Here is a 27035-nt window from a genome sequence, read left to right on the forward strand (position 1 = left end):
GAATTTTCGAGATAGCGATCGCATTTGAGGGATAAATGGCTCGTGTAAACACGGCAAACAATCAAGTGACGAGCGAGAAATCGTTCATCTTAGTCTTTTAACATGTTCTCAAATCGGCGTTGGTCGTTCGCTGAAAATTCACAGATCGCTTCGGGTAAACAGTCTTTCACGGATTCACCCTGATGTGTGAGATAGGCTTAAGCGATCTTAAAACAACTGCAATAACGTTTTTTTTTCTAACGATTTATCTGTTGGTCTAAACGCTGATAGTTATAAAAACCAAATCGCTGCTTTAAAATCGTTAAACAATCGATTGGACAAATTATCGCTCCGTGTAAACTGACCATAAGAAAACTAATTTTCTGCTCAACAAAGTAGCCACCATCCTGTGACACCAAAGATGAGTGTGGCGCGTCGTTGATGGAGGCTGCCTCGAAGGGGGTCTGATCTTCTCCATTCTCCTCCATGTTTTTGCCCTAGGCCACATTCTAAAGTTTGCATTAAAGCCTTTCTATGTGTTTTCTGAGCTACATGTAACAAGGTATATAGCATAGGGTTGTGCTAGGTAATGCATTACTGGGTATTCCTGAACACACACTATGGAAAGAGCGTCCCTCCACCCTCACAGTAGTGGATCTCCAGAGTGGAGCCATCATGGGGGGAAGTAAATAGAAACGTGGCCTAATAATCACAATAGCCAATTACGGCCCAATGTTTTATTTCCTCATTACGGAAAATCACTTGTTTCATTAAGAGTTTTATAAATAAGGGGTAATGCATTTTTCACTTATTATTAGATAAGGTGGGACACCACTATGGTCAATGATTGGCTGGGTGGACAGGGTATAAAGTTTTTTTTTTTTCTGGCAAGCTTGAGCCTATATAAAAAAAAAATTTCAACTCCTTTAATATATAATTATAAAAAAAGACGATCTGTCACCCAGTTAACCAAGAAAAATAAAGGAAATAGATGTAAGGATGGAAATAGGGGATATCATATTGGCTACATATATGTGAAAATTTCTAAAATATATAGTTGGCCAAACTTTTCCAAAATTTCCCCCTGAGGTTACAGCTTGGGAGACTAGCATGCTCTTTAGAGTTGGCAGCTATTACTCTCCATCTGCAGCTTTTAGACTGCACAGTAAGGGTCCTATTACATGGAGCGATTTTTAACGATTAACGACAAACGAAAGCAAACGAGATTGTTCATAGTTAACCTGAAATCATTCAATCATATTACACAGAACGACTGTCGTTAGTTATGATCATTATTACGATCGTTTACTCCATGTGATCCCAGCAAAACAATGAACAATGTGCAATTACACTGAATGATTAGTGAACAAATGTGAAACTTAAGGAAACAAATGTGGAATTACAGCGAACGATTAGTGAACGATTAATGATAATTTTAGGTTCAACAATCAACGTCATACGAATGATTTATCGATTGTTGCCTGCTATTACACACAACGATTATCGTTTAAATTCAAATGAAATAACGAATTTTTGCACAATAATCGTCCTGTGTAACAGGGCCCTAAAAGTGCTGATGCTGAGCAGAAGCAGCGACTGATCTCGAGTGTTCCTAACTATTGGTTTCCTATTAGAGATGAGTGCAACTGGAGCATGCTCGAGTCCGATCGTCTGGCATTTGAAAACCGGTGGCTGAAGAAGTTGGATGCAGCACGAGGTAGTTCTGGAAAACATACCTCCTATGGCCGTATCCATGTTTGCCAGAAATCCCTTCTTCAGCCACCGGTATTCAAAATGCCGGACTCATCGGACTCCGAGTGGCGCTCATCTCTAATAGGAAATCAATAGTTTACAGTTAGGAACACTCAGGATCAGCCGCTACTTCTTCTCCGCATCAGCACTTTTACTGTGCAGTCTAACGCAAAACGAAAGATGGAGAGTAATAGCCGGGCTGCCCACTCTAAAGAGCATACTAGTCCCCCAAGCTGTAACCTCTGAGAAATGATAAAACTTTGGCCAACTATATATGTTAGAAATGTTCAAGTATAACTAGCCAATATGATACCCCTCTATTTCCATCCTAGGCGTTCAGGCCCATGCACGGTTTACATACCTATGCCACGGTAAACACTGGGTCAGTGCATGGGAAATACCTATGGTGTATAAACCACCAGGTTGGCGCAGTAAACTAAGGGCCCTATTCCACGGGACAATTATCGTTCACATAATCGTTAACGATCAAAACGACTGCTATTATGAAAGACCTGAAATCGTTCACCCATTTACATGGAAAGATAATCGTTAATTATGATCGTTCTTGCGGTCGTCTTTTCGCCGCGGTTGCGTTAGTCACTACTGCGAACGACTTCTTATTCAATGCGAACGAGCAACAATAAAAATAGGTCCAGGTCTTATTAATCGATCAACGATTTCTCATTTGGTCGTTAGTGGTTAACTGCTATTCAAACGAACGATTATTGTTTATATTCGAACGATTTAACGATGATCTGAAAGATAATCGTCCGGTGGAATAGGGCCCTAAGATAAGTGATGGTTGGGGAGATCAGGGATAAAGCTAAGGTAATCCTGCCGTTTCAGGCTCTTTGTTGCAGCTGCTCCAGATAAGCTCCGCCCTTGTGTGTTTTTGTATTGTAGAAGCAATTAAAACTAATAACATTCTTCTTACAGCTAAACGCACAGGAAGTGCCACAATATTGTGACAGGCCTAACTAGAAGAATAGAATGAAGCCTTGGTTTATTTTATTTTTTTCTCCGCTAGTGATTTCTACCTCCTCCCTAATCATCTGAATTACTGGTTACAGAATCCTCTTTACTGCTACAACATGTTATTCACTGGGAACTCCCTCGCTGTGCACGAGCCAGCGGAGACTTGTCATCCCTCCCTCCAGAGGAACAAAGTAAAAATAGAGCGATCCTAGCTTGTTCACTTCAGGCTAGAAAGAATAAATTGAAGGCGGATCAAGCTCCGCTATATATTTAAAGGAAATATTACCAACAGTCAATACGTGGTGGACCTAAACAGCTTTCGTAGTGCTTAATCAACTGAGTACATATAATCGAAAAAGAGGACGTCTTCCTCAAGAGTAGAGGATCCGGATCACCAGACGGAGTGAGGTGTGGTGGGGGGAATCACTCTCGCTTTGCTTTTCCCTTTCTCCTTTTTCTTCCGTTCTCTACGCCGCCTACTTTGTGGTTTTCGTGTTTGTTCGCGGCACCGTTAGTAACTACTCCTCCATTCGCCACCGATTTTCCATTTTGGATAGCCTTCCTGCTTCGTGAAGATCCCTTTGGTGTTTTGTAGGTCCGATAGTAGAAGTTTGCAAAGAGAACAATGAAGGTGATGGCGTACACAATCAGCGCCCAATGCATCCATTTTGGGAAGGGACAATCGATGTAAAGAGACAGGGCAGTGTGGCCAATAGTGACATGGAACTGAACCTAGAGATTAACAAAGCAAAGAACCATTAGATGGCGACACAACTAAATTAAATAGTACTAACAAAAAATGGACAAAGTCTAAGAAGGTAGAAACATAGATGTAATAGCAATTGTCTAACAGTGTTCTGTGTTCTACTATTTATAGCATTTTGGAGGACCAACTAATAACTATGATACCTGTGAAATCCAATGTCACAGGAGCCACTCTATGAGGTGCCTTGTTATCATTTCATTTAAAGACAATTTCATTGTACCGTATTTTCCAGCGTATAAGCCAACTTTTTAACGCCGAAAAATCTTCTTAGAAGTCAGGGGTCGTCTTATACGCTGGTATATAATATGTTTATTTACGTAATTATTTTTATATGTTTTATTTATATAATGGGATAGGGGGGTGATTTTCATTTTTATTGGAGGAGGGGCTTTGGGGTATTTTTAAAAACATTTTAACACTTTTTAAATTATTTTTTTTCACATTTTAAGTCTCCCTGGAACTGCTGCACTTGCTGCACTGATCATTAATATAGGCTCTCTGCCCATCGAGCCTGCCAGTGGCAGACTCAATCAGCAGAGCACCGATTGGACTGCACGGAGGAAGGTAAGAGACCTATGGCGGTCCGTGAAAGTGTCACTGCGGGGGTCCCAATCGGTAAGTGACAGGACCTATGGCGTTTAAGCCATTAATGGCAGTCTGCAGTGCGATCGCTGCAGCCTGTCATTAGCAGTGAGGGACTGGCTGCTCACTGCAGCCGGCCCCCACCTGCTATTAAGCGCATTCCGCTCTGGAGAGAGCTTCACAGCTCCCTAGAGACCCAGGACGTACAGTTACGTCTAGGGTCATCAAGAGACAGATTTCCAGGACGTAACTGTGCGTCCAGGATCGTCTAAGGGTTAATAGTTAAAAATCACTTAATCTAATAGGACCCTAAAAGTACAAACCACCAATTTCATTGAAAAACAAAACAAAAACAAAACATATATGCTATCGTCGCGTGCAGAATCGCCCAAGCTATTCCTTATACTGGGCTGGTGCTCAGGAATAGACCAGTACTGTGCGTGGGAACGAGGTGGCGGTTCAAAAAAAGACCACGGCATCCTCACACACAAGGCGATGTACCTAGTGCTATGTTCGCTTTAAAAAATAGCTTTTTATTTCTATTTCACCACACATAGTTTTTCCACAAATATTCTGTGAAACCGAAAAAAAAAAGTATGCCATTGCAAAGTACAATTGGTAGGTGAAAAAAATTACTATGGTCTTTTAAACACAAGAAGGAAAAGCGCAGAAACGAAAATTGGCTTGATCCTTAAAGGGTTAAAGCGAACCTGTCAATGAGTTACACTGTTTTTATAACTCTGGGAGCTTCACCCCCATTTGTGTCTATCGAGGGAGACAGAATTTCGCTAAACAGGCAGCGAACAGGTTGTAGGAAAGGAGGGACATCTAGTGGCCAAGGCTGAAAGGGGAACTCCGGGAAAAAGAAAACATCCGGGATACGGAAAGGGCAGGGGTTGGGGAGACCATAATAAAGAATGTATACTTACCTGTCCCGGTCACCACTCTCTGACCACTGCTGGCTTCCTGCAGCTTCCAGTCTGGTGATGTCACGCCCCACCTGAGAAATGCCTGCTCAGTCACTGGCTCAGCCTGGAGGTGACGTCACCAGACTGGGAGCTGCCGAAAGCCAGCAGTGGTCAGAGAGTGGTGACAGGGACAGGTAAGTATACGTTCTTTATTATGGTCTCCTCATCACCTGGGATTTATTTGATTTCCTCAGAGTTCTCCTTTAAAAGCTATTTTCCTGAGGGGTGAAGAGTCTCTTTTAGTAAATGACATGATCTACAAATAAGCTAGGAACCATACTGGTTAGCAAATGGAGTGAAGTTGTTTGAAATAACAGTGACTGTGTAATTTTCATTGTACTGACATAGTACAGTTAATACTGCGTCTCTGAGGTCAAGACCCATTGTTCTATACATCACTAACAAAAGCAGGAAACAAAAACAGCAAAAAAAAAAAATAAAATTGTCCTGACAGCTATCTAACAGTGTCAGCAGTTTGGAACACGAATTACAGCTGACAAATTCCCTTTAAAGTGACATTGTCCCCCCTTTCTTGCATTCTGACTTCTCTACACAGGTGTAAAGGGTAAATTTAGCAGTTTTCATACCTTATTTTATATCATACATCATGGTGCTTGTTCCAGTAAAAAGTGATCTTTTATCATCTGCAGATTGTGCCACCTTGGAGGGGCTTCACGGCCACAGCGCCACCAAGTCCCGCTCATATTGACACATTAGGCCCGCCCCTCCGGCACACCTTCGGCACATAGGCCCCACCCCTTCGGTGGCCATTGGTATGGGGCGACCTAGAGGGGGTGGGGCCTAGACAGTTCAGCCGGCCCATTTCAATGGCCATCGAGGGGGTGGGGCCTAGACGGCTATGTTGTCACAGAGGGGCAGGGTCCATTGTGGGCGGTACTAAGTGGAGCTTCGGTCGGAAGCCCCGACCAGGTGGCACAATCTGCAGGTGATAAAAGATCACTTTTAACTGGAACAAGAACCATGACGTAGGATATAAAAAAAAAGGTATGAAAACTTCATAATTTACACTTTACACCTGTGTAGAGAAGTCAGAATGAAAAAATGGGGTGACAGTGTCAATTTAAGGCTATGTTCCCACACAGTATTTTTGTTCAGTATTTCGCAACCAAAACCAGGAGTGGATTGAAAACACAGAAAGGCTATGTTCACACACTGGTGAAATTTAGTGGATGGCCGTCATTTAACAGGAAATAATTGCAGTTATTTCAACACAACGGCCAGTTTTAAAATAACAGCAACTATTTGCCAATAAATGACGGCCATCCACTAAATTTCAACAGTGTGTGAACAGAGCCTTTCTGTGTTTTCAATCCACTCCTGGTTTTGGTTGCAAAATACTGAACAAAAATACTGAACAAAAATACTGTGTGTGAACATAGCCCAATAATGGATTCTGTGTCCTTTTCTATAATGTGAAATAAAATCCATAAATATCTTACCAGCTGTAAAATAGTCAGATATCGTTTCCACCAGAGATACTTCTGAAGATGCGGACCACAGGCAGCTAAGCCGTAATACAAGTACATGACAACATGGATCAGGGCATTCATATGTGCTCCAAAGAAGGCTGGAAATGGATATAAAATATATAGAAAAACATCAGAGACAGGAGAGCCATGTAACATTACATCACGCTTAGTAGACATAGTCCTAAAGCTATACCTTTTGTTTTTTTCTATATAGACTGTATGAAGATATATAGGTACCATTAACTTCCCCTTTAATGGAGTTGTATTCCATTGTTTTTATTTTTTTGTGTTCACTGTGCAGATAAACAACGCATCACTTTACAGTTTACTACACTTCAAAGTAGTTATATATGTAGCAATCCCAATTAATTGGACTTTGAAAGAGAAACAACTTGCATGTTTTTAAGAAACTTTGTAATTGGGTTTATTAGTCGAAAAAATGCATTTTTATTATGAAAAAGCAGTTTGAAGCTCTCCCCCCTGTCTTCGTGGTTTTCTATGGAGAGGGGAGGGGTTGAGGCAGATGAGGCACAAAAACAGGACAACAAAGAATTAATTTACAGCTACATCACCGGCTATCTCCTCCGAAGTCAGCACTCACCTCTCTGACCTCTGAATACCGGCTTTCACACAGCTCCCACTGTGTAATCATTTGTTCTCTGCTGCTGACTAATCTCCCTCCTCCCCCCTCCCCTCTCCATAGGCTACACAGGGCCCGACTGATGTAAAAGAGTCGAGATTTCCTAATAATGAGCAGTAAATAAGAGAGGAGGAAGGGGGAGGGACCTGGGGAAAGTCTTTTTGAATGCAGATAATGACACATTTGCCTAATAAATCCAATTACAAAGTTTCTTAAAATAGCCTGGACTATTGATTTCTGCAAAAAAAAAAAAATGAATCAACAGTGTCACTTTAAGGATACCTGCGATTCCTGCAACTTTGAGTTTTAATGGGGTAACATACTCGCAGCGGAATTGTCATCCCACTGCGATTATGTAAATGCTGGCCCCTTTAACCAGAGCATACATTACCTGGTCCATGCTCTGCTGCAGCTGAGGCTCCCATAAGTCCTGCTCAGCTAATCAGTGCATGGCCCCGTCCCAGTCAGTGACTGATTGGGTGGGACCTACTGGAACTGGGAGCCTCAGCTGCAGCCAAAGCGCAGACCAGGTAATGTATGCTCTGGGTGGCGGTTGGTTAAAGGGGCCAGCACTTACATACTTGCAGCGGAATGAAAATTCCGCTGCAAGTATGTAACCCCATTCAAACTCACAGTAGCAGGAATCACAGCGGATTTCGCTGCCGAACTCACAGCGGGAAATTTGATGAGGTTCCCTACGTGTGAGTCAGAAAAAAGAAACAGATTAGAATAAAAGAACATTTTTTTTGTATCTGCTTATAATCGGTAAAAAAAAACTAAATCAGGTGACACATTCCCTTTAACCCCTTAAGGACAGAGCCAATTTTGATTTTTGCGGTTTCGTTTTTTCCTCCTTGTGCTTAAAAGGCCATAGCACTTGCATTTTTCCACTTAGAAACCCACATGAGGCCTTATTTTTTGCGTCACTAATTGTACTTTGCAATGACAGGCTGAATTTTTGCATAAAGTACACTGCAAAACCAGAAAAAAAATAAATGTGTGGTGAAATTGAAAAAAAAAAAACGCATTTTGTTTATTTGGGGGAAATGTGTTTTTACGCCATTCGCCATGGGGTAAAACTGACTTGTTATGCATGTTCCTCAAGTCGTTACGATTAAAACGATATATAACATGTATAACTTATATTGTATCTGATGGCCTGTAAAAAATTCAAACCATTGTCAACAAATATATGTTCCTTAAAATCGCTCCATTCCCAGGCTTATAGCGCTTTTATCCTTTGGTCTATGGGGCTGTGTGAGGTGTCATTTTTTGCGCCATGATGTGTTCTTTCTATCGGTACTTTGATTGCGCATATACGACTTTTTGATCGCTTTTTTTTACAATTTTTCTGAAGTTGATGCGACCAAAAATGCGCAATTTTGCACTTTGGGATTTTTTTGCGCTGACGCCGTTTACCGTGCGAGATCAGGAACGTGATTAATTAATAGTTTGGGCGATTACGCACGTGGCGATAGCAAACATGTTTGTTTATTTATTTATTTTTTTATTTACTTTTATTTATAACCTGGGAAAAGGGGGGTGATTCTGACTTTTATTAGGGGAGGGGGCTTTTTACTTATAACAATACTTTTTTTTTTTACTTTTACACTTATACTAGAAGCCCCTCTGGGGTTAGGGTTATCCCCCCTGGGGTTAGGGTTATTCCCCCTGGGGTTAGGGTTATTCCCCCCTGGGGTTAGGGTTATTCCCCCCTGGGGTTAGGGTTATTCCCCCTGGGGGACTTCTAGTATAAGTGTACTGATCTCTCATAGAGATCTCTGCAGCATAGATATGCTGCAGAGATCCAATAGATAGGCACTCGTTTACTTCCGGCTGCTGCAGCCGGAAGTAAACGAGTGCCGAGCCGGGGACGGCGCCATCTTGGAGCGGTCCCCGGCCGGCTTCAGTTACGGAGATCTCCCCACTAGACACCAGGGATGACGCTGCGTCCGGTAATCGGATGCAGCTGTCAACTTTGACAGCTGCATCCGATTACTGTATCCCGGGCTACAAGCGGCACCCGGGACCGCCGCGGTTCAGAGCGCGGCCCCGCTCTGAACGTCCTTACCGACCGCAGGGCGTAAATATACGCCCGCGGTCGTTATGGGGTTAAAGGCCAATTGGAGGGACTTCTGACGTCAGCGGTTGGACATGGGATTCTGACATCTGTAGAGAAAAAAGCATTGATAATAGAATCACCGACGATCTCAACAATATACTTACTACCTAAGGTACACAAGGATCTCAACAACCCCCCGGGGAGACCCATAGTATCGGGGAACAATTATTTGTGTGAGCCCCTTTGTAAGTATATTGATCATATACTTCGTCCTCTTGTTGAAGTCTTACCATCCTAAATTAAAGATACCAGTGACTTTTTGGCTAAAATGGATGGGATACAACTCGATGAAAGCATGCATATAGTTACATGTGACGTGGAGTCACTGTATACCTCAATTAGGCATGAAGACAGTATACGGGCAGTTCGCTTCTCTTTATCAACCAGTTGTCTAAGCGGGGAAACATGCGATTTCATTGTAGAGGCCCTACGATTTGTCCTCACCCACAATTTTTTCACCTTTAGGGACTCCTTCTTTCTGCAGCTCCAGGGAATGGCTATGGGGGTGGCGATCTCCCCACTAGACGTCAGGGATGACGCTGTGTCCGGTAATCGGATGCAGCTGTCATGTTTGACAGCTGCATCTGATTACTGTATTAGCGGGCACGGCAATTGGACCGTGCCCGCCAATACCTGCGGTCCCGGGCTACAAGCGGCACCCGGGACCGCGGCGGTTCAGAGCGGGGTCGCCGCGCGGCCCCACTCTGAACGCCCTTACCGGCATCAGGGCGTAAATATACGCCCTATGTCGTTAAGGAGTTAAATCAATCTTTTGGACATAAGAAATATACCTAAAACAAGGTAAAATGTAAGAAAATAAACCGGTACATACATTGTCCTCCAGCGACCCACTTGATTCCAATCCACCACAAGGTAAACATCGTGCAGTGATGATATACATGCAGGAAACTTATTTGATTGAATTTTTTCCTCAGTATGAAAAACACGGTATCAAAATATTCGACTCCTTTCGAGACGTAATACCACCACAAAGCGGATGCCACCTGAAAGAGAATGAGGCCCAGGATAACGCTGGAGACTTCAGTAACAAAATAATACTAGAAATACTATTCATGAATGCAGAGCACTCTGGCTGTGGCTTATCTCGTTGTAAACAAAGGGGTTGCCCATGATTTAACCCCTTGAGGACTGGGGGGGGGGGGGATTTTCATTTTTGCATTTCCTTTTTTTTCTTCTCGCACTTAAAAGGCCGTAGCACTTCCTTTTTTTCACCCACACAAACCCTTATTTTTCGTGCCACAAATTGTACTTTGTAATGGCAGACTTAATTTTTCCATAAAATATGCTGCGAAACCGGGAAAAAAAAACCTTGCGTAGTGAAATTGAAAAGAATAAATTTTTTTATTATTGAGGAGGGGGGGGGGTGTTTACATCGTTTGCCCTATGGTACAACTGATGTGTTAACTCCTTAAAATTGCTCTGTTACCATCCTTATAGCGCTTTGGGGCTGTGAGAAGTGTAATTTTTTGCACCATGATCCGTTCTTTCTATAGGTACCTTGTTTGCGTATATGCGACTTTTTGATCACTTTTTATTACAATATTTCTGGATTTGATGTAACAAAAAATCAGCACTTTGGCGGGTTTTTGCGCTTGCGCTGTTTACCGTGTGAGCTCAGGTATGTAATAATTTAATAGTTCGGGTGATTACGCACGTGGCGATGCCAAACATGTTTATTTATTTTTATTTATAAAATGGGAAAAGGGGGGTGGTTTAAATTAATGAAAAAAATGTTTTTTTTTTTTTTTTAACATAGTAATATGAAGCCCCCTGGGGGACTTCTATATACGCAGCACTGATCTCCCATTGAGATTAATTCTGTGTATATAATAGAGCACTGATCCATTAGATCGGTGCTCTATTGGTCTGGTATGCTGCAGACCAGATCAATAGAATACAGAGCCGGGATGAGCGTCATTCCGACGCTGAGGCCTAGCTAGGTAAGTTAAACAAATCTCTTTGACAGCTGCATCTAAATGGCTCATTGGCAGGCGTGGCAATTGGACTGCGCTGGCTAACTGCCGCGGTCCCGGGCTATTAATAGCAGCCCGATCATGGCAGTTCAGAGCGGGGTCGTCGCGCGGCCTCCCTCTGAACTCTCCTACCCGACCCAGGACGTACAGTTATGTCCTGGGTCGTAAAGGGGTTAATATCTGTCTGTGGTGGTTCAGGACGGCCCCATACAAAGTAGACTGACGTCAAAATCTGTCGCAAACGAATGGTTTAACAACAATAGTCTAAAATGTATGGGGCTTTAGACAGCCCACCTCACTCTCTGGTCACTACTGCATTCTCCAGAATGATGGGAAAATAAAATGGAAAAGGGGTCTGATTAGGGCACTTTTAGGCCTATTCATTTTATGGAAAATGTTTTTAATTTTCTTTAGGTTAAAAAATAAAATAGAACCTATATTAAAAAAGTGGATAACGGAAATATTAAAGCCCCCAAAATTACCAAAAATGCATTTTTTTTTTTCAATTTTACATTACAATTAGATTTTTTTCCCCATCTCAACACACATTCTATGGTAACATAAAAGGTGTCAGTACAAAGTAAATTTAGTTTTACAAAAAATAAGTCATCATACAAGTAAAAAGAGTTATGAATTTTAGAATGCGTAAAGTGAAAAAGGAAAACGCAAAAATGTAAAATCCCCTAAAAACGGTTAAAGTGTCACTGTCGTATTTTTTTTTTTTTGCAGAAATCAATAGTCCAGGTGATTTTAAAGGACAAGTGCCATGAAAAACTTTTTCCCAGTAATTGAAGCACATTACAAGGTTATATAACTGTGTAATATGCTTCAATCACCTATCTGCCTCCCTTCCCTGTCTTTTCCCCCATCCACCCCCCACCAGGAAGTGTCCTTACTCACACAGACCTGATTACTGTCGTCACCATCACCAGGCAGCTCCTTCTTGTGAGGATGAGTCATCAGCAGGAGGGCTGCTCTAGGTCCTGTTACAGCAGCCCCCCCTCCCCAGTCCAAGTGATGGCTTGCAGTTCAGCCAATGGGAGCTGAGCAAGCCTGTCACCTGACAAGGCAGGGGAGGGGGGAGGCTAGTGTAACAGGAGAAGGAGCTGAGAGAAGAGCTTGGTGACGGTGATGACAGTAATTAGGTCTGTGTGAGTTTCTTACACTTCCTGGTGGGGGGTGGAGGGGGGGAAAGGCAGGGAAGGGAGGCAGATAGGGGATTGAAGCATATTACAGAGTTATATAACTTTATAATGTGCTTCAATTACTGGGAAAAGGTTTTTCATGGCACTTGTCCTTTAAGAAACTTTGTAATTGGGTTTATTAGGCAAATCTGCCATTATCTGCATTCAAAAAGACTTTCCCCAGGCCCCCCCCTCCTCTCTCATCCACTGCTCATTATCAGGAAATCTCGACTGTTTTATATCAGTCTGGCCCTGTCTGTTCTATGGAGAGGGGAGGAAGGAGATTAGTCGCCAGCAGAGAGCAGAGAACAAAGGATTACACAGCGGGACCTGTGTGAAAGCCGGTATTCAGAGGTCAGTGCTGACTTCAGAGGAGATAGCATGGTGATGTAGCTGTAAATTAACTTTCTGTTGTCCTGTTTTGGTGCCTCATCTCCCTCAACCCCTCCCCTCTGCATAAGAGAACCATGAAGACAGGGGGGAGAGCTTCAAACTGCTTTTTCATGATAAAAATGTAACTTTTTGGCTAATAAACCTAATTACAAAGTTTCTTAAAATCGCCTGTACTATTGACTTCTGCATAAAAAATTTAAATGACAGTGACACTTTAAGGTCCAAAAACACTTTGATAGCTCTGGGAAATATTACACAGATCATATACTTACTCTGACTTCATTGACATCATCCGAATAATCTACAGTTTGACAAATGTAGCTGTATCCTGCTGCTCTGGCCCCTAGGAATAGCTGGAATGAGAAAAATATAAGAATCTGTAATATAACACTAAACCGCATTCTGCCGCCCATGTTCCCTGACACATAAGAGACTGTAACAGTGCTGGCTAAAATAGACTATTCTGCAAATATTATTAAACGCTGAATAAAACAACAGATCATATCGAACTCTCCACTGCGGAATCCTGACTGCCTCGGTGTGACACTGTTTTTCTATGGGATGGCTCACGCCCCTCTGCGGCTGTCCGCTGAAAGGATTGACATGTCAATTCTTTGACCGGAGAGCGATAGAGTGTTGGGCCATTAAGTGATGGCAAGAAAATGGCCTAGTCATCATTTGTACAGTCATGTGAACAAGCACCAACCTACAAGATGGCCAAACAGATTAAAGGGGTACTGCGGGCCAGCTGTATAATCCGTATCTGGCCAGGGAAGGGGTGGAAATAGAAGGCTCCGGTGACTTACTGTACCTCCCGGATTTCAGCGCCGGCTCCCGGATCGCGCTGCCCCGTACTTCTGTCCACTTCCTGGACTGAGCTGCGGCCGCTGAGTCCCGCAGTCTCGTCCCGCGGGACAGGAGTACGGGGCGGCGCAATCCTAGAGCAGGCGCAAGAACCGGGGAGGTAAGTCACCAGAGCCTTCTACTTCCACCCACTCCCTGTCCAAATATGGATTACACAGCTGGCCCAGAGTACCCCTTTAATAAGTAGAGTGATGGCATCAGGTACACCAGCAGACAAGTATATACCAATGAGACAGCAGTCTACTGTCTGCATGTAGGACACAATTAATAATGTTCTGTAAAGTGACACTCTAAAACAGGGGTCCCCGACTAACAGTCTGAGGAGGGTTAAGGACATGTCAGTGGCAACAGCGCATGATTCTTAGGGGCACTAAATCCAGTAAGCTGTAGACTTGAGTAGACTGGACATAAGGAACACATTTTGGATGACACAGTCTCCCATCACCCCTAGATGGGACCAGTCCAGAGCTCCTACCAATTCTGAATTTATGATTAATTCAGTCACATTATAAATGCTATAATTAAATGATACAGAATGCACTAAACACCGACCCCCTCCATACCCCGCCCTCCATAAACTTCCCCCCATACAACCAAAATCACACCTCCATCTCATGGAAAAATTGCCTAAAGCTGGTCACTGGTGGAGTAAAGGTCGGGGACCACTGCTCCAAAATGTATCTGTATGGGAACAATGACTACTTACCTCCTTAAATATAAAGAAGTTCAAAATAACCATGCCAAAATTGTAGCCAATTAACAGATAACGTAACTGGAAAGGTTCTCGATTCTTCATAAACCTGGGACCCAGCCAAACAATCAGCATGTAGAGGGTGCTGATGGCCAGCGTTGGTAAGGGGGACTGCATGAGGGGCCATTTCTCCACCCGCTTGTCTGTTGAGAAAGCACAAAATGCACAAATTCATATTAACAAATGTAGAAAATAAGATATGATATATACTAGGTACGAACCCGAACCCTCCGCAATGATTCCCGCTGTCTGCGCGCTCTGTGCAGCGGGCGGATCCAGCGGGAGGAACGCCTGGAAAACTGGGATACAGCCATAGCCATAGGCTGTATCCCAGTTTTCCAGGCGGCCCACTGTATCCGCCCGCTGCACGGAGCGCGCAGACAGCGGGAATCCGATGCCGAGCTTTCAGGTTCAGCCGAACCTCGGTGGGTTCGGACCATCCTTAATATATACCGATTAGCCAGGTGAGGTAAATAACATGGAGTATCTGGTCATGCAAAAAATGAGTCTTGCTTGTGTTAAAAGGATCCGCACTTACAAATCTTCATATTTAATGCTGTGTTCATTCATTTAGTTAAATCTGCTGTGGATCTGCTGCAGATCCGCAGCGGATTTTCTGCTGCGATACGGTAGGTGTGAAGGCACCCTAAAGGGAGATCATATGTTCTGTGACTACAAAGGGAGGGGGGGGGGGGTCAGAGTAGATGATTTTACATATCTAGACACGGCCACGTCATCAGCTGCTCAGCCGCGATTGGCTGAGCACAGTTATGCTCAGCCAATCGTGGCTGAGCTTCGGATGACGCTGCAGAGGGCGGCCAGCACTCGGGAAGATCCGCCGGCCGCCCGAAGAAGACGTCACTGCTGGGGATCGGAGACCGTGGTCGGCACGTGACAGGTGAGTATAGCGCACCACACTTCCGGGTACACGGGTGGGGGTGGTGGGACACGGGGAAGGGGGCCATTCACAGACATAACATACATTACAAAGTTGTATAACTTTGTAATGTGTGTTATTCTGTGAATAATTTTTTAGCGCCGGACAACCCCTTTAAGGAACTGCAGCGTTGTCCTTTTTAAGCAAATAGGTCGCAGTTCCCTGCACTGCTGATACTAAAAGTAAAGCGACTGCAAGAATGAGCATAAGTAGACAATGATGAGGTTGTGGCAACTGAACAAGCTTCTTGGCCCCTTCAAACAGTGGAGGGATGCCAGAAGTCAGACTCCAGCTGATCTAATATTGATATGATCGGCCATTAATTTTGACGTTAGAGAATCCTGTAAATAAAAGGGATACTCTGGGCTTTTTGATATATGTCTGGGGAGGGGGTGTCCCACAGCGCCACCAGTATCCCACCCGCTTCATCCTGCTATTGTGACATTGTCATGACACTACAGGCCAGCCCAGCCAATCGTTGGCTGAGGCGGGACACTGAGTGTCTGGGTGGGTCTGCAGTGGCGGGACACGCACCTCTGACATCAGAGGCGCATTCGAGTACCACTGACAAACAGCAGCCAAATTGACACTTTTTTTGGCCACTGTCTGGTGAATAGAGGCCTATGTATCCATATCATGCATGTGCTGATAAATATTAAAGACCGGTCCCGTACATGCAAATGTGGTAAAAAAAAACCTAGGAATCAAGAACACAGGGCTCCAGTCTAAAAAATTTACCTGGGAGCCATTGGCTCCTAACCTGAAAAATTTAGGCGCCAAATAGAATATTTGGTCGCCAACATTTTAAAACATGTAAAATTAATGTTATGTTAAATGGGACTTACTGTGTGCAGAGGCCACGGCAGCAGCCTCCTCCTTTAGATCCTTTCTTTTCTTAGTTTGAAAACGTTCAACATGGAAACTTGCAACTTGACAACCATATACCCCCCTGCTGCCGGTGTGTTCCCTCAGCCAGCTGCCATCTTACCGGCAATGATCTACTATATATATATATATATATATATATATATATATATATATATATATATATAGCCCCCGGCAGCCGATGAAATATAGCCCCTGTGGCAATGTATATGGGAAGTGGTACTGTGCAGTGTATACATACACACACACTGAGGGAAGTGGTACTGTGCAGTGTATATACATACAGACACTGAGGGAAGTGGTACTGTGCAGTGTATATACATACAGACACTGAGGGAAGTGGTACTGTGCAGTGTATATACATACAGACACTGAGGGAAGTGGTACTGTGCAGTCTATATACATACAGACACTGAGGGAAGTGGTACTGTGCAGTCTATATATACAGACACTGAGGGAAGAGGTACTGTGACTATACATCCAGACACTGAGGGAAGTGGTACTGTGCAGTCTAAACATACAGACACTGAGGGGAGTGGTACTGTGCAGTGTATATACATACAGATACTGAGGGAAGTGGTACTGTGCAGTCTATACATACACACTGAGGGAAGTGGTACTGTGCAGTCTATATATAGCTGGAGGGCCATAGATTTGGAAACGCCTATACAGAAGCATGCTATATTTTATGTCATTCTTAGGCTGCATCGACAAAGAACTACAAGTCCCAGCTCACCTACAAAAAGAATTTCTCCACCTGTAAAAATAAAGTTCCACCCCAGCGATGCCCACAGCCGCCCGCACTTGTATCTATAACCCCGCCAGCTCCCAGTCCCTGGCTGCAGCACAGCACCTACCAGACAAGTAGTTGGTCCATTTCAGCAGCGAACCCTCCATGTCCTGCAGCCTCATAGCCCCGCCCCCTACAAGAGGCGATCTCGTCCATGAGCGAGTAGCCTCAATCCCCCGCCCAGGCCTCGGTCCCCCCACACACATTACTGGCCGGCCGCCACCCCTGCTGTCCCTCCGGTTGTACTCACCCACTATCTAAGCTTGGTGCCGCTGGGGTGAACTTGAAGAACCGCGGCGCCGGGTGAGGAGAGGCGGGAGAGAAGCGCTGGAGGAGTGTGGCGCCTCTGCGGCCGTCCGTCCAATGAATGACGGACGTGCTGGATGACGTCACTGGAGAAGCGTGTACCCGCACACGTCATCCAGCACGTCCGTCATTCATTGGACGGACGGACGCAGAGGCGCCACGTGATTCGGCGCAGCGTGCGGAAGGCGGAAGTCCTTAAAGAGACAGCGCGCCGCCGGGGCCAGGCGCAAATGGCGCCCAGATTAATAAAGATGTCAGTCGCATTGGCGACCATTTTGGTCGCCATCTGGAGCCCTGGAACACCTACTTTTTTTTTTAAAGGTTATTACTTAAAGGGGTAATCCACCTAAGAGCGAAAAAATAAAATGTTAGCTGCTCTTACCCACCCAGCCCCCCTGGAGTATTTTGAGTCCTCTCCTGTCTTTCTAGCTGCTGCCATTCCTGAGTAAGGGTGGGTTCACATTGAGGAATTCTCACGGATAAACTCCGTGGAATTCCTCCTGCTGTGCGCGCTCACGGATGCGCGCCTTTCTGCCGGCTCCATAGACATGTCAATTCTTTCGGCGGAATGCGGAATCAGCCAGCCCATAGAATGGTGTCTATGTAGCCGGCGGAAAGGCACACGTCCGTGAGTGTGTACAGCTGGCGGAATTCCACGGAGTTTATCCGTAGAGAATTCCGTAGTGTGAACCCACCCTTACAAGTTTTTCTAAAAGCCGATCTATAACCAAGATAGGAAACTACATTTCCCATCATGTATTTCCGATTGGTCCATTTGCGTACTCACCCCCTTAGCTTTCTTTCCTGCCCACTGATTTTGCATCACATCACCCCAGTATGTATTCCATACTAGTGGATGATGTAGCAGAGGTGATGCCTGCATGGTGTAGCTATGTGCTGCATTACGGGCATCTGTTTACCAGGAGTGGGGGTGTAGTGTAGGTTTAGATCTCTGCTTGCTGTCTGTGAATGAAAATATTCTAGTTCCATGCAGACTCTAAGAACATCCATAACACTTAAAATATACAGAGGTGAGACTCAAAGTCAGGTACATATGCCTGCATTCACTGACAGCAAGCAGAGATAAAACTAAAACTTTTTATATTACAGAAACGTGGGCTCATGGACACATGTAAGGGTACTATTACATGGAACGATAATCGGCCAAATCTGCCCTATCTGGCCGATTATCGTTCCATGTAATAAAGACAACAATCAGCCGATGATTGTCATCGGCTGATCGTTGATATAGGTTCTGACCTATAGTCGTTGGGCACCGACCGCGCACCGCTACGTGTAATAGCGGTGCGAGGTCGGCGCTGACGATATGCAAAGAGGAATACATACCTATCCAGGTTGCAGCGCTCCTCTTCCTCTGAGCTTCTCCCTGGGTCCTGCGAGCTCCGGCTTCAGAGCGGCCTGTCTCAGCTGACAGGCCGCTCGGCCAATCACAGGCCAGTGATTGGCTGAGTGGCCTGTCAGCTGAGACAAGCCGCTGTGAAGCTCGAGCGCGTGGGACCCAGGGAGAAGCTCAGAGGAAGAGGAGCCCTGCAACCTGGATAGGTATGTATACAGTTTAAACAAAGGATGCAAGGACATCGGTAACGATGTCTCTGCAGCACTTGTTAAACGATTATGGGCCTGTATAATAGGCCCAGTAAACGAGCGCCGATCTGCTCGTTAACAGTTATTATCGGGCTCCCATCGGCCTGTGTAATACCACCCTAAGTCTATGGAAGCAGCACAGGTGCATGGCGATGATGTAGATTATGTCTCCTAAGGGTCAGGTTACCAAGTCAATAGACAGCTAACCCCACCCCTGGAGAGGAGATCACAGGTTCTGTGACTACAAAGGGAGGGGGGGGGGTCAGAGTAGATGATTTTACATATCTAGAGCAGATAAGAATAAGAAGAAAGACAGGCAAAGCGTACAAACACACACACCATATACGCAGCGTATTTACTGCTGCGATACGCAGCAAATACGCAGCAGATTAGATCTAAATAACTGAACACAGCATCAAATCTGCACCATCAAATCTGCTGCATATACGTCGTGTGTGTTTGTACCCAAAGGGTGCAAGATAGGTTATACATGTATATTGGACATAGGGTGGTATCGGGAAGGGGGATTGTTTGGAATATTGTTTTTGTTACCCGGATAACCCATTTAATTGTAATGGTTTTAGGATGTGAATTCTAAATAACAAATATTCAGCTAAAGAGTCAGCAATAATCTTTCTTGTACGCGATGTTCCAGGGCTCTAAGAATAATCTCAATGCAATGATCACCGCTGCTCCCACTGGATTCAAGTGAAGACAGGAATAGAGGATACAGCGTTCTGGGAGTACAAATAGCTGCCTGTATACACATATTAAAAGAATAGATGCATGTGGGTATTTAGAGCCAAAAATAAATTTAGCCTATGTTCAGGTTGTATATAATGAGCTTGTTAATTATTTTTACGGTCATACTCAATAGTGGCCATTTCTCTGTACAGTGTGTGCGGTAATGGCTAATACCCCATAGACTTCAATGGAGCACATTATTATACTAAAAAAAAGGGCCTAATTTTTCAATAAAAATTCCGGACATATTTTGGTATTGTATTATGGTGTATGAATTAGTGGGCTTGTTACAATGTATCAGCTTCTATCAGTCTGAAGGAAATCCATAGAGATTTAATAAGAAACTATCCAGGGAATGTCCTGGGTTAGATGTTAAACTGAACCTTTCACACTGAGCATGCCCTCTGAGATGCAAACATCGTGGTATAGATAAGGAAGAGCTGAGTAGATTGATATATAGGTTTCTGGGGAAAGATTCAGCAGAAACAATAGTGTATTTATTTATATCTGCTTATTCTGGGCTTAGGAGTCCAGTGGGCGGTCTTACCAGTGACTGACAGCCAGGGCCGGCCTTAGGGTAAATGGTGCCCTGTGTGGAACCTTTTTTCGATGCCCCCCCCCCCCTTAAGGTAACATAAACCTCCTTCAGCCTCCCACTCCTCCAGACGACATCCAACTCCCATCACCCAACCCCTCCAGCCATACACACAACTACCCAACCCCCCCAGCTGTACACACAGCTACCTGACCCCCCCAGCTGTACACACAATTACCCCCTCCAGCATTACACACAACTACTACTTCCCCCAGCCATACACACAACTACACCCCCTCCACAACTACAGCCCCCCCACACAAATAACTGAAGCCCCCACCAGCAAACTACAGCGCCCCCCCCCCCCCACACACACACTCACACAAATACAGACAACTACAGCTCCCAGCCCCCACGGGAGTTCTTCCCAGAGTGCTGGCCGTGGCATCAAGTCACCCAGACTGCACGTCCCCTTACTGATTGGTTGGACTTGTGGTCTGGGTGACGTCTACTACGGCGCCACGCAGGAGGGTGGACAGCGGCCAGGTCCAGGGGTTGTTCTCCAGTACAGCAAGTGCCCAGGGGTTGTTCTCCAGCACAGCAAGTGCCCAGGGGTTGTTCTCCAGCACAGCAAGTGCCCAGGGTTTGTTCTCCAGCACAGCAAGTGCCCAGGGCTTGTTCTCCAGCACAGCAAGGGCCCAGGGGTTGTTCTCCAGCACAGCAAGTGCCCTGGGGTTGTTCTCCAGCACAGCAAGGGCCCAGGGGTTGTTCTCCAGCACAGCAAGTGCCCAGGGGTTGTTCTCCAGCACAGCAAGGGCCCAGGGGTTGTTCTCCAGCACAGCAAGTGCCCAGGGGTTGTTCTCCAGCACAGCAAGTGCCCAAGGGTTGTTCTCCAGCACAGCAAGTGCCCAGGGGTTGTTCTCCAGCACAGCAAGAGCCCAGGGGTTGTTCTCTAGCACAGCAAGAGCCCAGGGTTACACCTGCCTCCCTGGTGGACAAGAGGAGAAGGGGCTCTTGGCATGCTGGGGAATACCCCTGGGCACTACAGCAAACAAGTCGCTGACAGGTTAGCTCTAAAGTGTAAATAACATCATTTTAGAAGACACTTAAGGTCCTATTAGATTAAGAGATTTTTCGACGATTAACGATAAACGACCGCTCTGGTGAACGACCTGAAATCGTTCACCCAATTACACAGAACGATGATGGTTACTTGCGATCGTCCTGTCCTCGCTGCTTCAGAGCCACTACACCTACAGAACTTATGGGAACCACCGAATGACGTGTTATTACACCTAATGATTTGTGAACAATCAATCAAAGAAGATTTTAGGTCCAGGTCCAAATAAGCGATCAACGATTTCTCGTTAGTCATTTAATCGTTGTCTGCAACTACACGAAACAATTATCTTTCAAATCTAAACGATATGATGATTTTTCTAACGATAATCGCATAACCTTCTACATACGGTCTCATTCTAAATGGACTATATCAGCATCCTTCATTCATACATGACAAACCCAGAGAACGGACCCAAAGCTCGTATTTCCTACTGTTCTCAGGGCAGCATAGAAATCTCAGCTCACCCGAATCAATAAGCATTTCTTGCTGGGGCTGATGGTAAACGGCCAGAATGGATTTCCCACAGGAAATCTATATAACGGCATTATATACAGCCTGAAGGAAATTCTTCAGATCTAACACGCTGATCTAAAGCGTCTTCAGCAGTTCAGCATTATTATGAGGCCGTGAAAAGTGATTGTGATGCCGGCGATAAGCGCGGAGCCATTACTGCGTGAGATCACATGGTCACTTATAAACCGGACTGAAAACGACTAAGGCCGAGGCTCCAAAACAATCCTCCATATTCTGTCTGATAATACAATCGTATTGATTATGGTCAAAGGTGTGTCTACTAATCTACACACACACTCACACACATACGCATAAAGGGTGGTCCAAAAGTAGGTGGACAGTACATATAATAGGGTTACGAAGGGGGAGATTTATCAAACATGGTGTAAAGTGAAACTGGCTCAGTTGCCCCTAGCAACCAATCAGATTCCACCTTTCATTTTCCAAAGAGTCTGTGAGGAATGAAAAGTGGAATCTGATTGGTTACTAGGGGCAACTGAGCCAGTTTCACTGTACACCATGTCTGATAAATCTCCCCCTTCGTAACCCTATTATATGTACTGCCCCCCTACTTTTGGACCACCCTGTATATATATTAAAGGAAATCTGTCAGCCCCCAGACCGAATCCGAGTCACTGATAGTGTAGTATAGGTTTATCTCATTGTGTGCATGGTCCCTGTCTACAAAGCCTCCGTACAGTAGATTTTATTTACAAACACACTTTAACCAAGTGTCAAAGAGGAGTAATGGCTTGGTGTTTGTGCCGCACCTCAGCACGAATCACCACTACTTCCTCCTCTGTTTTCATGCATACTTACCCATCAGCCTGCCCTCTTGCCAGTTGGCGCCTGCCTTGACGATTCCCTCTGGGGGGTTGCTCCTAGTAATGGCGATTGCGCATTCGCTGTAGGACGGAACAGCGGCACACGCACACTGAGGGCCTGAAGCCAATGCCCTCAATTGGAACATTCAACGCGCGTGCACTGCTCTTCTACCCTACGGTGCATGAGCCATTACCAGGAGCCGGCCCCCAGAGAGAATTATCGCAGCTGGTGCAAACATTCCAAACTGCTGACACTGTTAGATAGCTGCTAGCTGAAGGGGACACATGTGACTTTTACATAGTCACCTAACATGCTCCCTCAGGGGGTCCACCCCGCTAAACACTCTGGCCGTTCCCTCTGAGAAGGACTTCAGCCAATCATCAGCTGCGGTGCTGTCTCACTTCGGTCAGTGATTGGCTAAGTGGGCTGTCACTGCTAAGAAGTGGCGGTGGGAGGGTTTAGCAGTGGACCCAAGAGGCAAGCATTCATTCTTTAAAGGAGACCTGTCAGCCGGGTAAGCCCCTCCGAACCCACCCCCAGACAAAGCAAGTCATACATACCAGCACTTCCCGCTCCCGGTCTCAGTCCCTCCGTAGAGATATGCCGGCTCACCAGCGCGCTCAATATGTAGATGAGCTGAGATGGGTCCGATGGCCATAGGAAATCACTGCTCCATTCATTTCCTATGGCCATCGGACTCATCTCAGCTCATCTACATATTGAACGCGCTGGTGAGCCGATGGCCATATCTCTGTGGTGGCACCGAGAAGCGCAGGAGCTGGTAAGTATGCCGTGCTATGTCCGGGGGTGGGTTCAGGGGGGCTGACCTGGCTGACAGGTGTCCTTTAATTTTTTCTGTACAGCCCCAGCAAAATATAAAAAAGCTGCAAGCTTGGAGAGCCCTTTTTTCCCAATGTGAAGCTACCGCTACAGACGCGGCTGGTAGCCTCAGGTTGCTGCACGGTAGAGCTATACTGTGCAGCTGGGAACCATATCGGCACAATCCTGCTGCCTGGTTCCCTTTAAAGGAGAAGTTCAGGTTTGGACATTTTTTTCAAAAGATCTGGGAAGATGATGGCCGAACATACCAACATGTACCTACCTCCCCGGCTCCAGTGCTGGGGTCCCCTGTACCCCGCTCTGGTTCCTGACCCCTGGCTGCTTCCTGGTCTGAGCTGGAACCCGGGTCCTGATGCTCAGCCACCTCTGTCCTGGATCTTTTGAAAAAAATGTCCTACCCCGGACTTCTCATTTACCTACAAACTACATGAAAAAGGCTCAGAGGATGAAGGTAACAAACTATCCCTTCATCCTCAGCCGATGTCCTATAGGCAGATAGCAGCAGGTCAGAGGCTGATAGGTAAGTTTTTGATGACACATTCTCTTTTAAAAGGGACCATCTATTTTACAGACTGTAGATCTCCAGGAAGGAAGGAGTACCTTATACATGTCTCCTGTGGCTTTGGCTTGTGTACATCCCCTCCTCCACTGATCAGTGTTACAATCACATAAAATCCTACAATGGGTTCACTAGGGGTATTGTTCCTTGTCGCCCAAAGAGCCAATCAGAGATCAGCTTTTATTTTCATATGTGATGTGAGGCACCTCCATACCGCCAGACTGTGCTTGTTGCTGATTTTACACTGTAGATTTGATGATGTGTTGTGTTTGTTCCCCAACAATAGGGATGGGCGTCTATTATGTCTCAGTATACACAGCTGGGCTATACTAATGTGCAGACAGGACCGACACCTTCTCTTATGGATAATACAGATCTCTGGGCCATCGGTTCTACCAGGGAGCTAATAATAAGAGGTGGAGGGAGGATCTAATGGCCGTTTCCATCAGGAAGGCCGGGGTCGGGTTTCCTCCTAGCTAGATGGGATGCGTTGCCTAGTGAGAGCTGTGACCTAAGCATCACTGCCTAATGGTAGTATCACCGACTAATGGTAGTATCACTGCCTAATGGTAGTATCACTGCCTAATGGTAGCATCACTGCCTAATGGTAGCATCACCGCCTAATGGTAGTATCACTGCCTAATGGTAGTATCACTGCCTAATGGTAGCATCACCGCCTAATGGTAGCATCACTGCCTAATGGTAGCATAACCGCCTAATGGTAGCATCACTGCCTAATGGTAGCATAACCGCCTAATGGTAGCATCACCGCCTAATGGTAGCATCACCGCCTAATGGTAGTACCGCTGTTAGTATCACTGCCTATTGGTAGGATCACTGTTACTATCACTGCCTATTGGTAGGATCACTGTCAGTATCACTGCCTAATGGTAGTACCGCTGTTAGTATCACTGCCTAATGGTAGTACCACTGTTAGTATCACTGTCAGTATCACTGCCTATTGGTCGTATCACTGTCAGTATCACTGCCTATTGGTAGGATCACTATTAGTATGGCTGCCCATTAGTAGTATCACTGCCTATTAGTAGTATCACTGTCAGTATCGCTGCCTATTAGTAGTATCACTGTCAGTATCGCTGCCTATTAGTAGTATCACTGTCAGTATCGCTGCCTATTAGTAGTATCACTGTCAGTATCGCTGCCTATTAGTAGTATCACTGTCAGTATCGCTGCCTATTAGTAGTATCACTGTCAGTATCGCTGCCTATTAGTAGTATCACTGTCAGTATCGCTGCCTATTAGTAGTATCACTGTCAGTATCGCTGCCTATTAGTAGTATCACTGCCTATTAGTAGTATCATTGTCAGTATCGCTGCCTATTAGTAGTATCACTGTCAGTATCGCTGCCTATTAGTAGTATCACTGCCTATTAGTAGTATCACTGTCAGTATCGCTGCCTATTAGTAGTATCACTGTCAGTATCGCTGCCTATTAGTAGTATCACTGCCTATTAGTAGTATCACTGTCAGTATCGCTGCCTATTAGTAGTATCACTGTCAGTATCGCTGCCTATTAGTAGTATCACTGCCTATTAGTAGTATCACTGTCAGTATCGCTGCCTATTAGTAGTATCGCTGCCTATTAGTAGTATCACTGTCAGTATCGCTGCCTATTAGTAGTATCACTGCCTATTAGTAGTATCACTGTCAGTATCGCTGCCTATTAGTAGTATCGCTGCCTATTAGTAGTATCGCTGCCTATTAGTAGTATCACTAAGTATCCCTGCCTATTAGTAGTATCACTAAGTATCACTGCTTATTAGTAGTATCACTGCCTATTAGTAGTATCACTGTCAGTATCGCTGCCCATTAGTAGTATCGCTGCCTATTCTCCCTGTAGCTATGAGCAGCCTGTAGGAGGATTATTTACTGCCCATCTATTATCTAGGGGGAATCCTGACATTTCTATCCTCTCCTGTAGCGGCCGGGAGCAGAGAACACTGGGTAGGCAGCAATGTACACCAGGGGGAGGGAACCTTGGCTCTCTGGCTGCTGCAAAACTACAACTCCCATCATGCCCGGACAGCCAAAGCTTTAGCTCCCCCTGGTGTAAAGCATCATATACAATAGACAATGACCTCCACATATTATATAGATGTGTCTACCCAGCAGCCATTCAATACAATGTATCAGTGTGGTGGACATCAATTATACATACATCGCTATTCCCAGTACATAGGGTATATATATATACTGTATATATATATATAGGCCTGCTGTACTATACACGTCGGTGTGACCAGGCCAGGGTCGCCCCTCCTAGTTACCTGCGATACTGAGGCTCCAGCTGTAAAGACGCAGCGTGTCATTGATGAGTTCAGACACTGCGGTCAGCGCCATCCTGTCTCCTCTGTGCACAGGCACCGGCCGCTTCTATCCGCTAATCCGGGTGACGGTCTCGGCTGTCAGTGAGCGGATGATGGCAGGAGCATGGCGTGTACCGGCTGCCGGGGGATAACGGGACGGAATACGATGGCGGATGAGAACAACTGCGCCACCTCTCCACACGTGACGCGGTTACCCTGGTTACAGCCGCATTCTGGGTACTGCCCCCTCAGTCTCCACAAGGACCATTGATCGTTTCGGGAGGCGTGGCTTGTATGCTAATGAGTTAGCGGTGGGCGCGGCCGCGGGGGAGCTCGTCCAGTGTTCGAAGGAGACTTTGACGCAGTGCTCATTGAAGACAATAAAGCCGTGGCCGGCTGTGCGCATGCGCAGATATGTCCCTGCCTTATATATATAGTCTGTGAGACAACCTAATACACACTAACGTTATGGCGTCGTGCGTGTCGGTGTCCCTGCTCTGCCGTTAGTATTACCGTATTTTAGTGACCTAGTGAGGTAACGTTTCCATAAACCCAAATATAACATTACATTACGACTGTAAATAATA

General features: G+C 45.3%; 2 protein-coding genes across 2 annotated transcripts in view; one reads left to right on the forward strand and one right to left on the reverse strand.

Annotated features, from left to right (window-relative positions):
• Window positions 1–2943: 2943 nt before the first annotated feature.
• Window positions 2944–26978, reverse strand: ELOVL4 (ELOVL fatty acid elongase 4). The gene is made up of 6 exons (XM_069974691.1): window positions 26410–26978; window positions 14416–14603; window positions 13118–13198; window positions 10107–10278; window positions 6483–6610; window positions 2944–3438 (listed from the first exon to the last, which is right to left on the reverse strand). Exons 1-6 carry the CDS (start codon window positions 26480–26482, stop codon window positions 3130–3132), a joined length of 951 nt encoding a protein of 316 aa, XP_069830792.1. The 5' UTR covers window positions 26483–26978; the 3' UTR covers window positions 2944–3129.
• TTK (TTK protein kinase) overlaps window positions 26788–27035 on the forward strand; it is a 35619-nt gene continuing 35371 nt past the window's right edge. Inside the window, exon 1 of the mRNA XM_069974687.1 lies at window positions 26788–26950. The gene's annotated coding sequence lies outside the window, so the exon portion shown is untranslated. The remainder of the gene's footprint in view (window positions 26951–27035) is intronic.

The sequence above is a fragment of the Dendropsophus ebraccatus genome, chromosome 6 (genome assembly GCF_027789765.1).
Source record: "Dendropsophus ebraccatus isolate aDenEbr1 chromosome 6, aDenEbr1.pat, whole genome shotgun sequence".
Taxonomy (NCBI): Eukaryota; Metazoa; Chordata; class Amphibia; order Anura; family Hylidae; genus Dendropsophus; species Dendropsophus ebraccatus.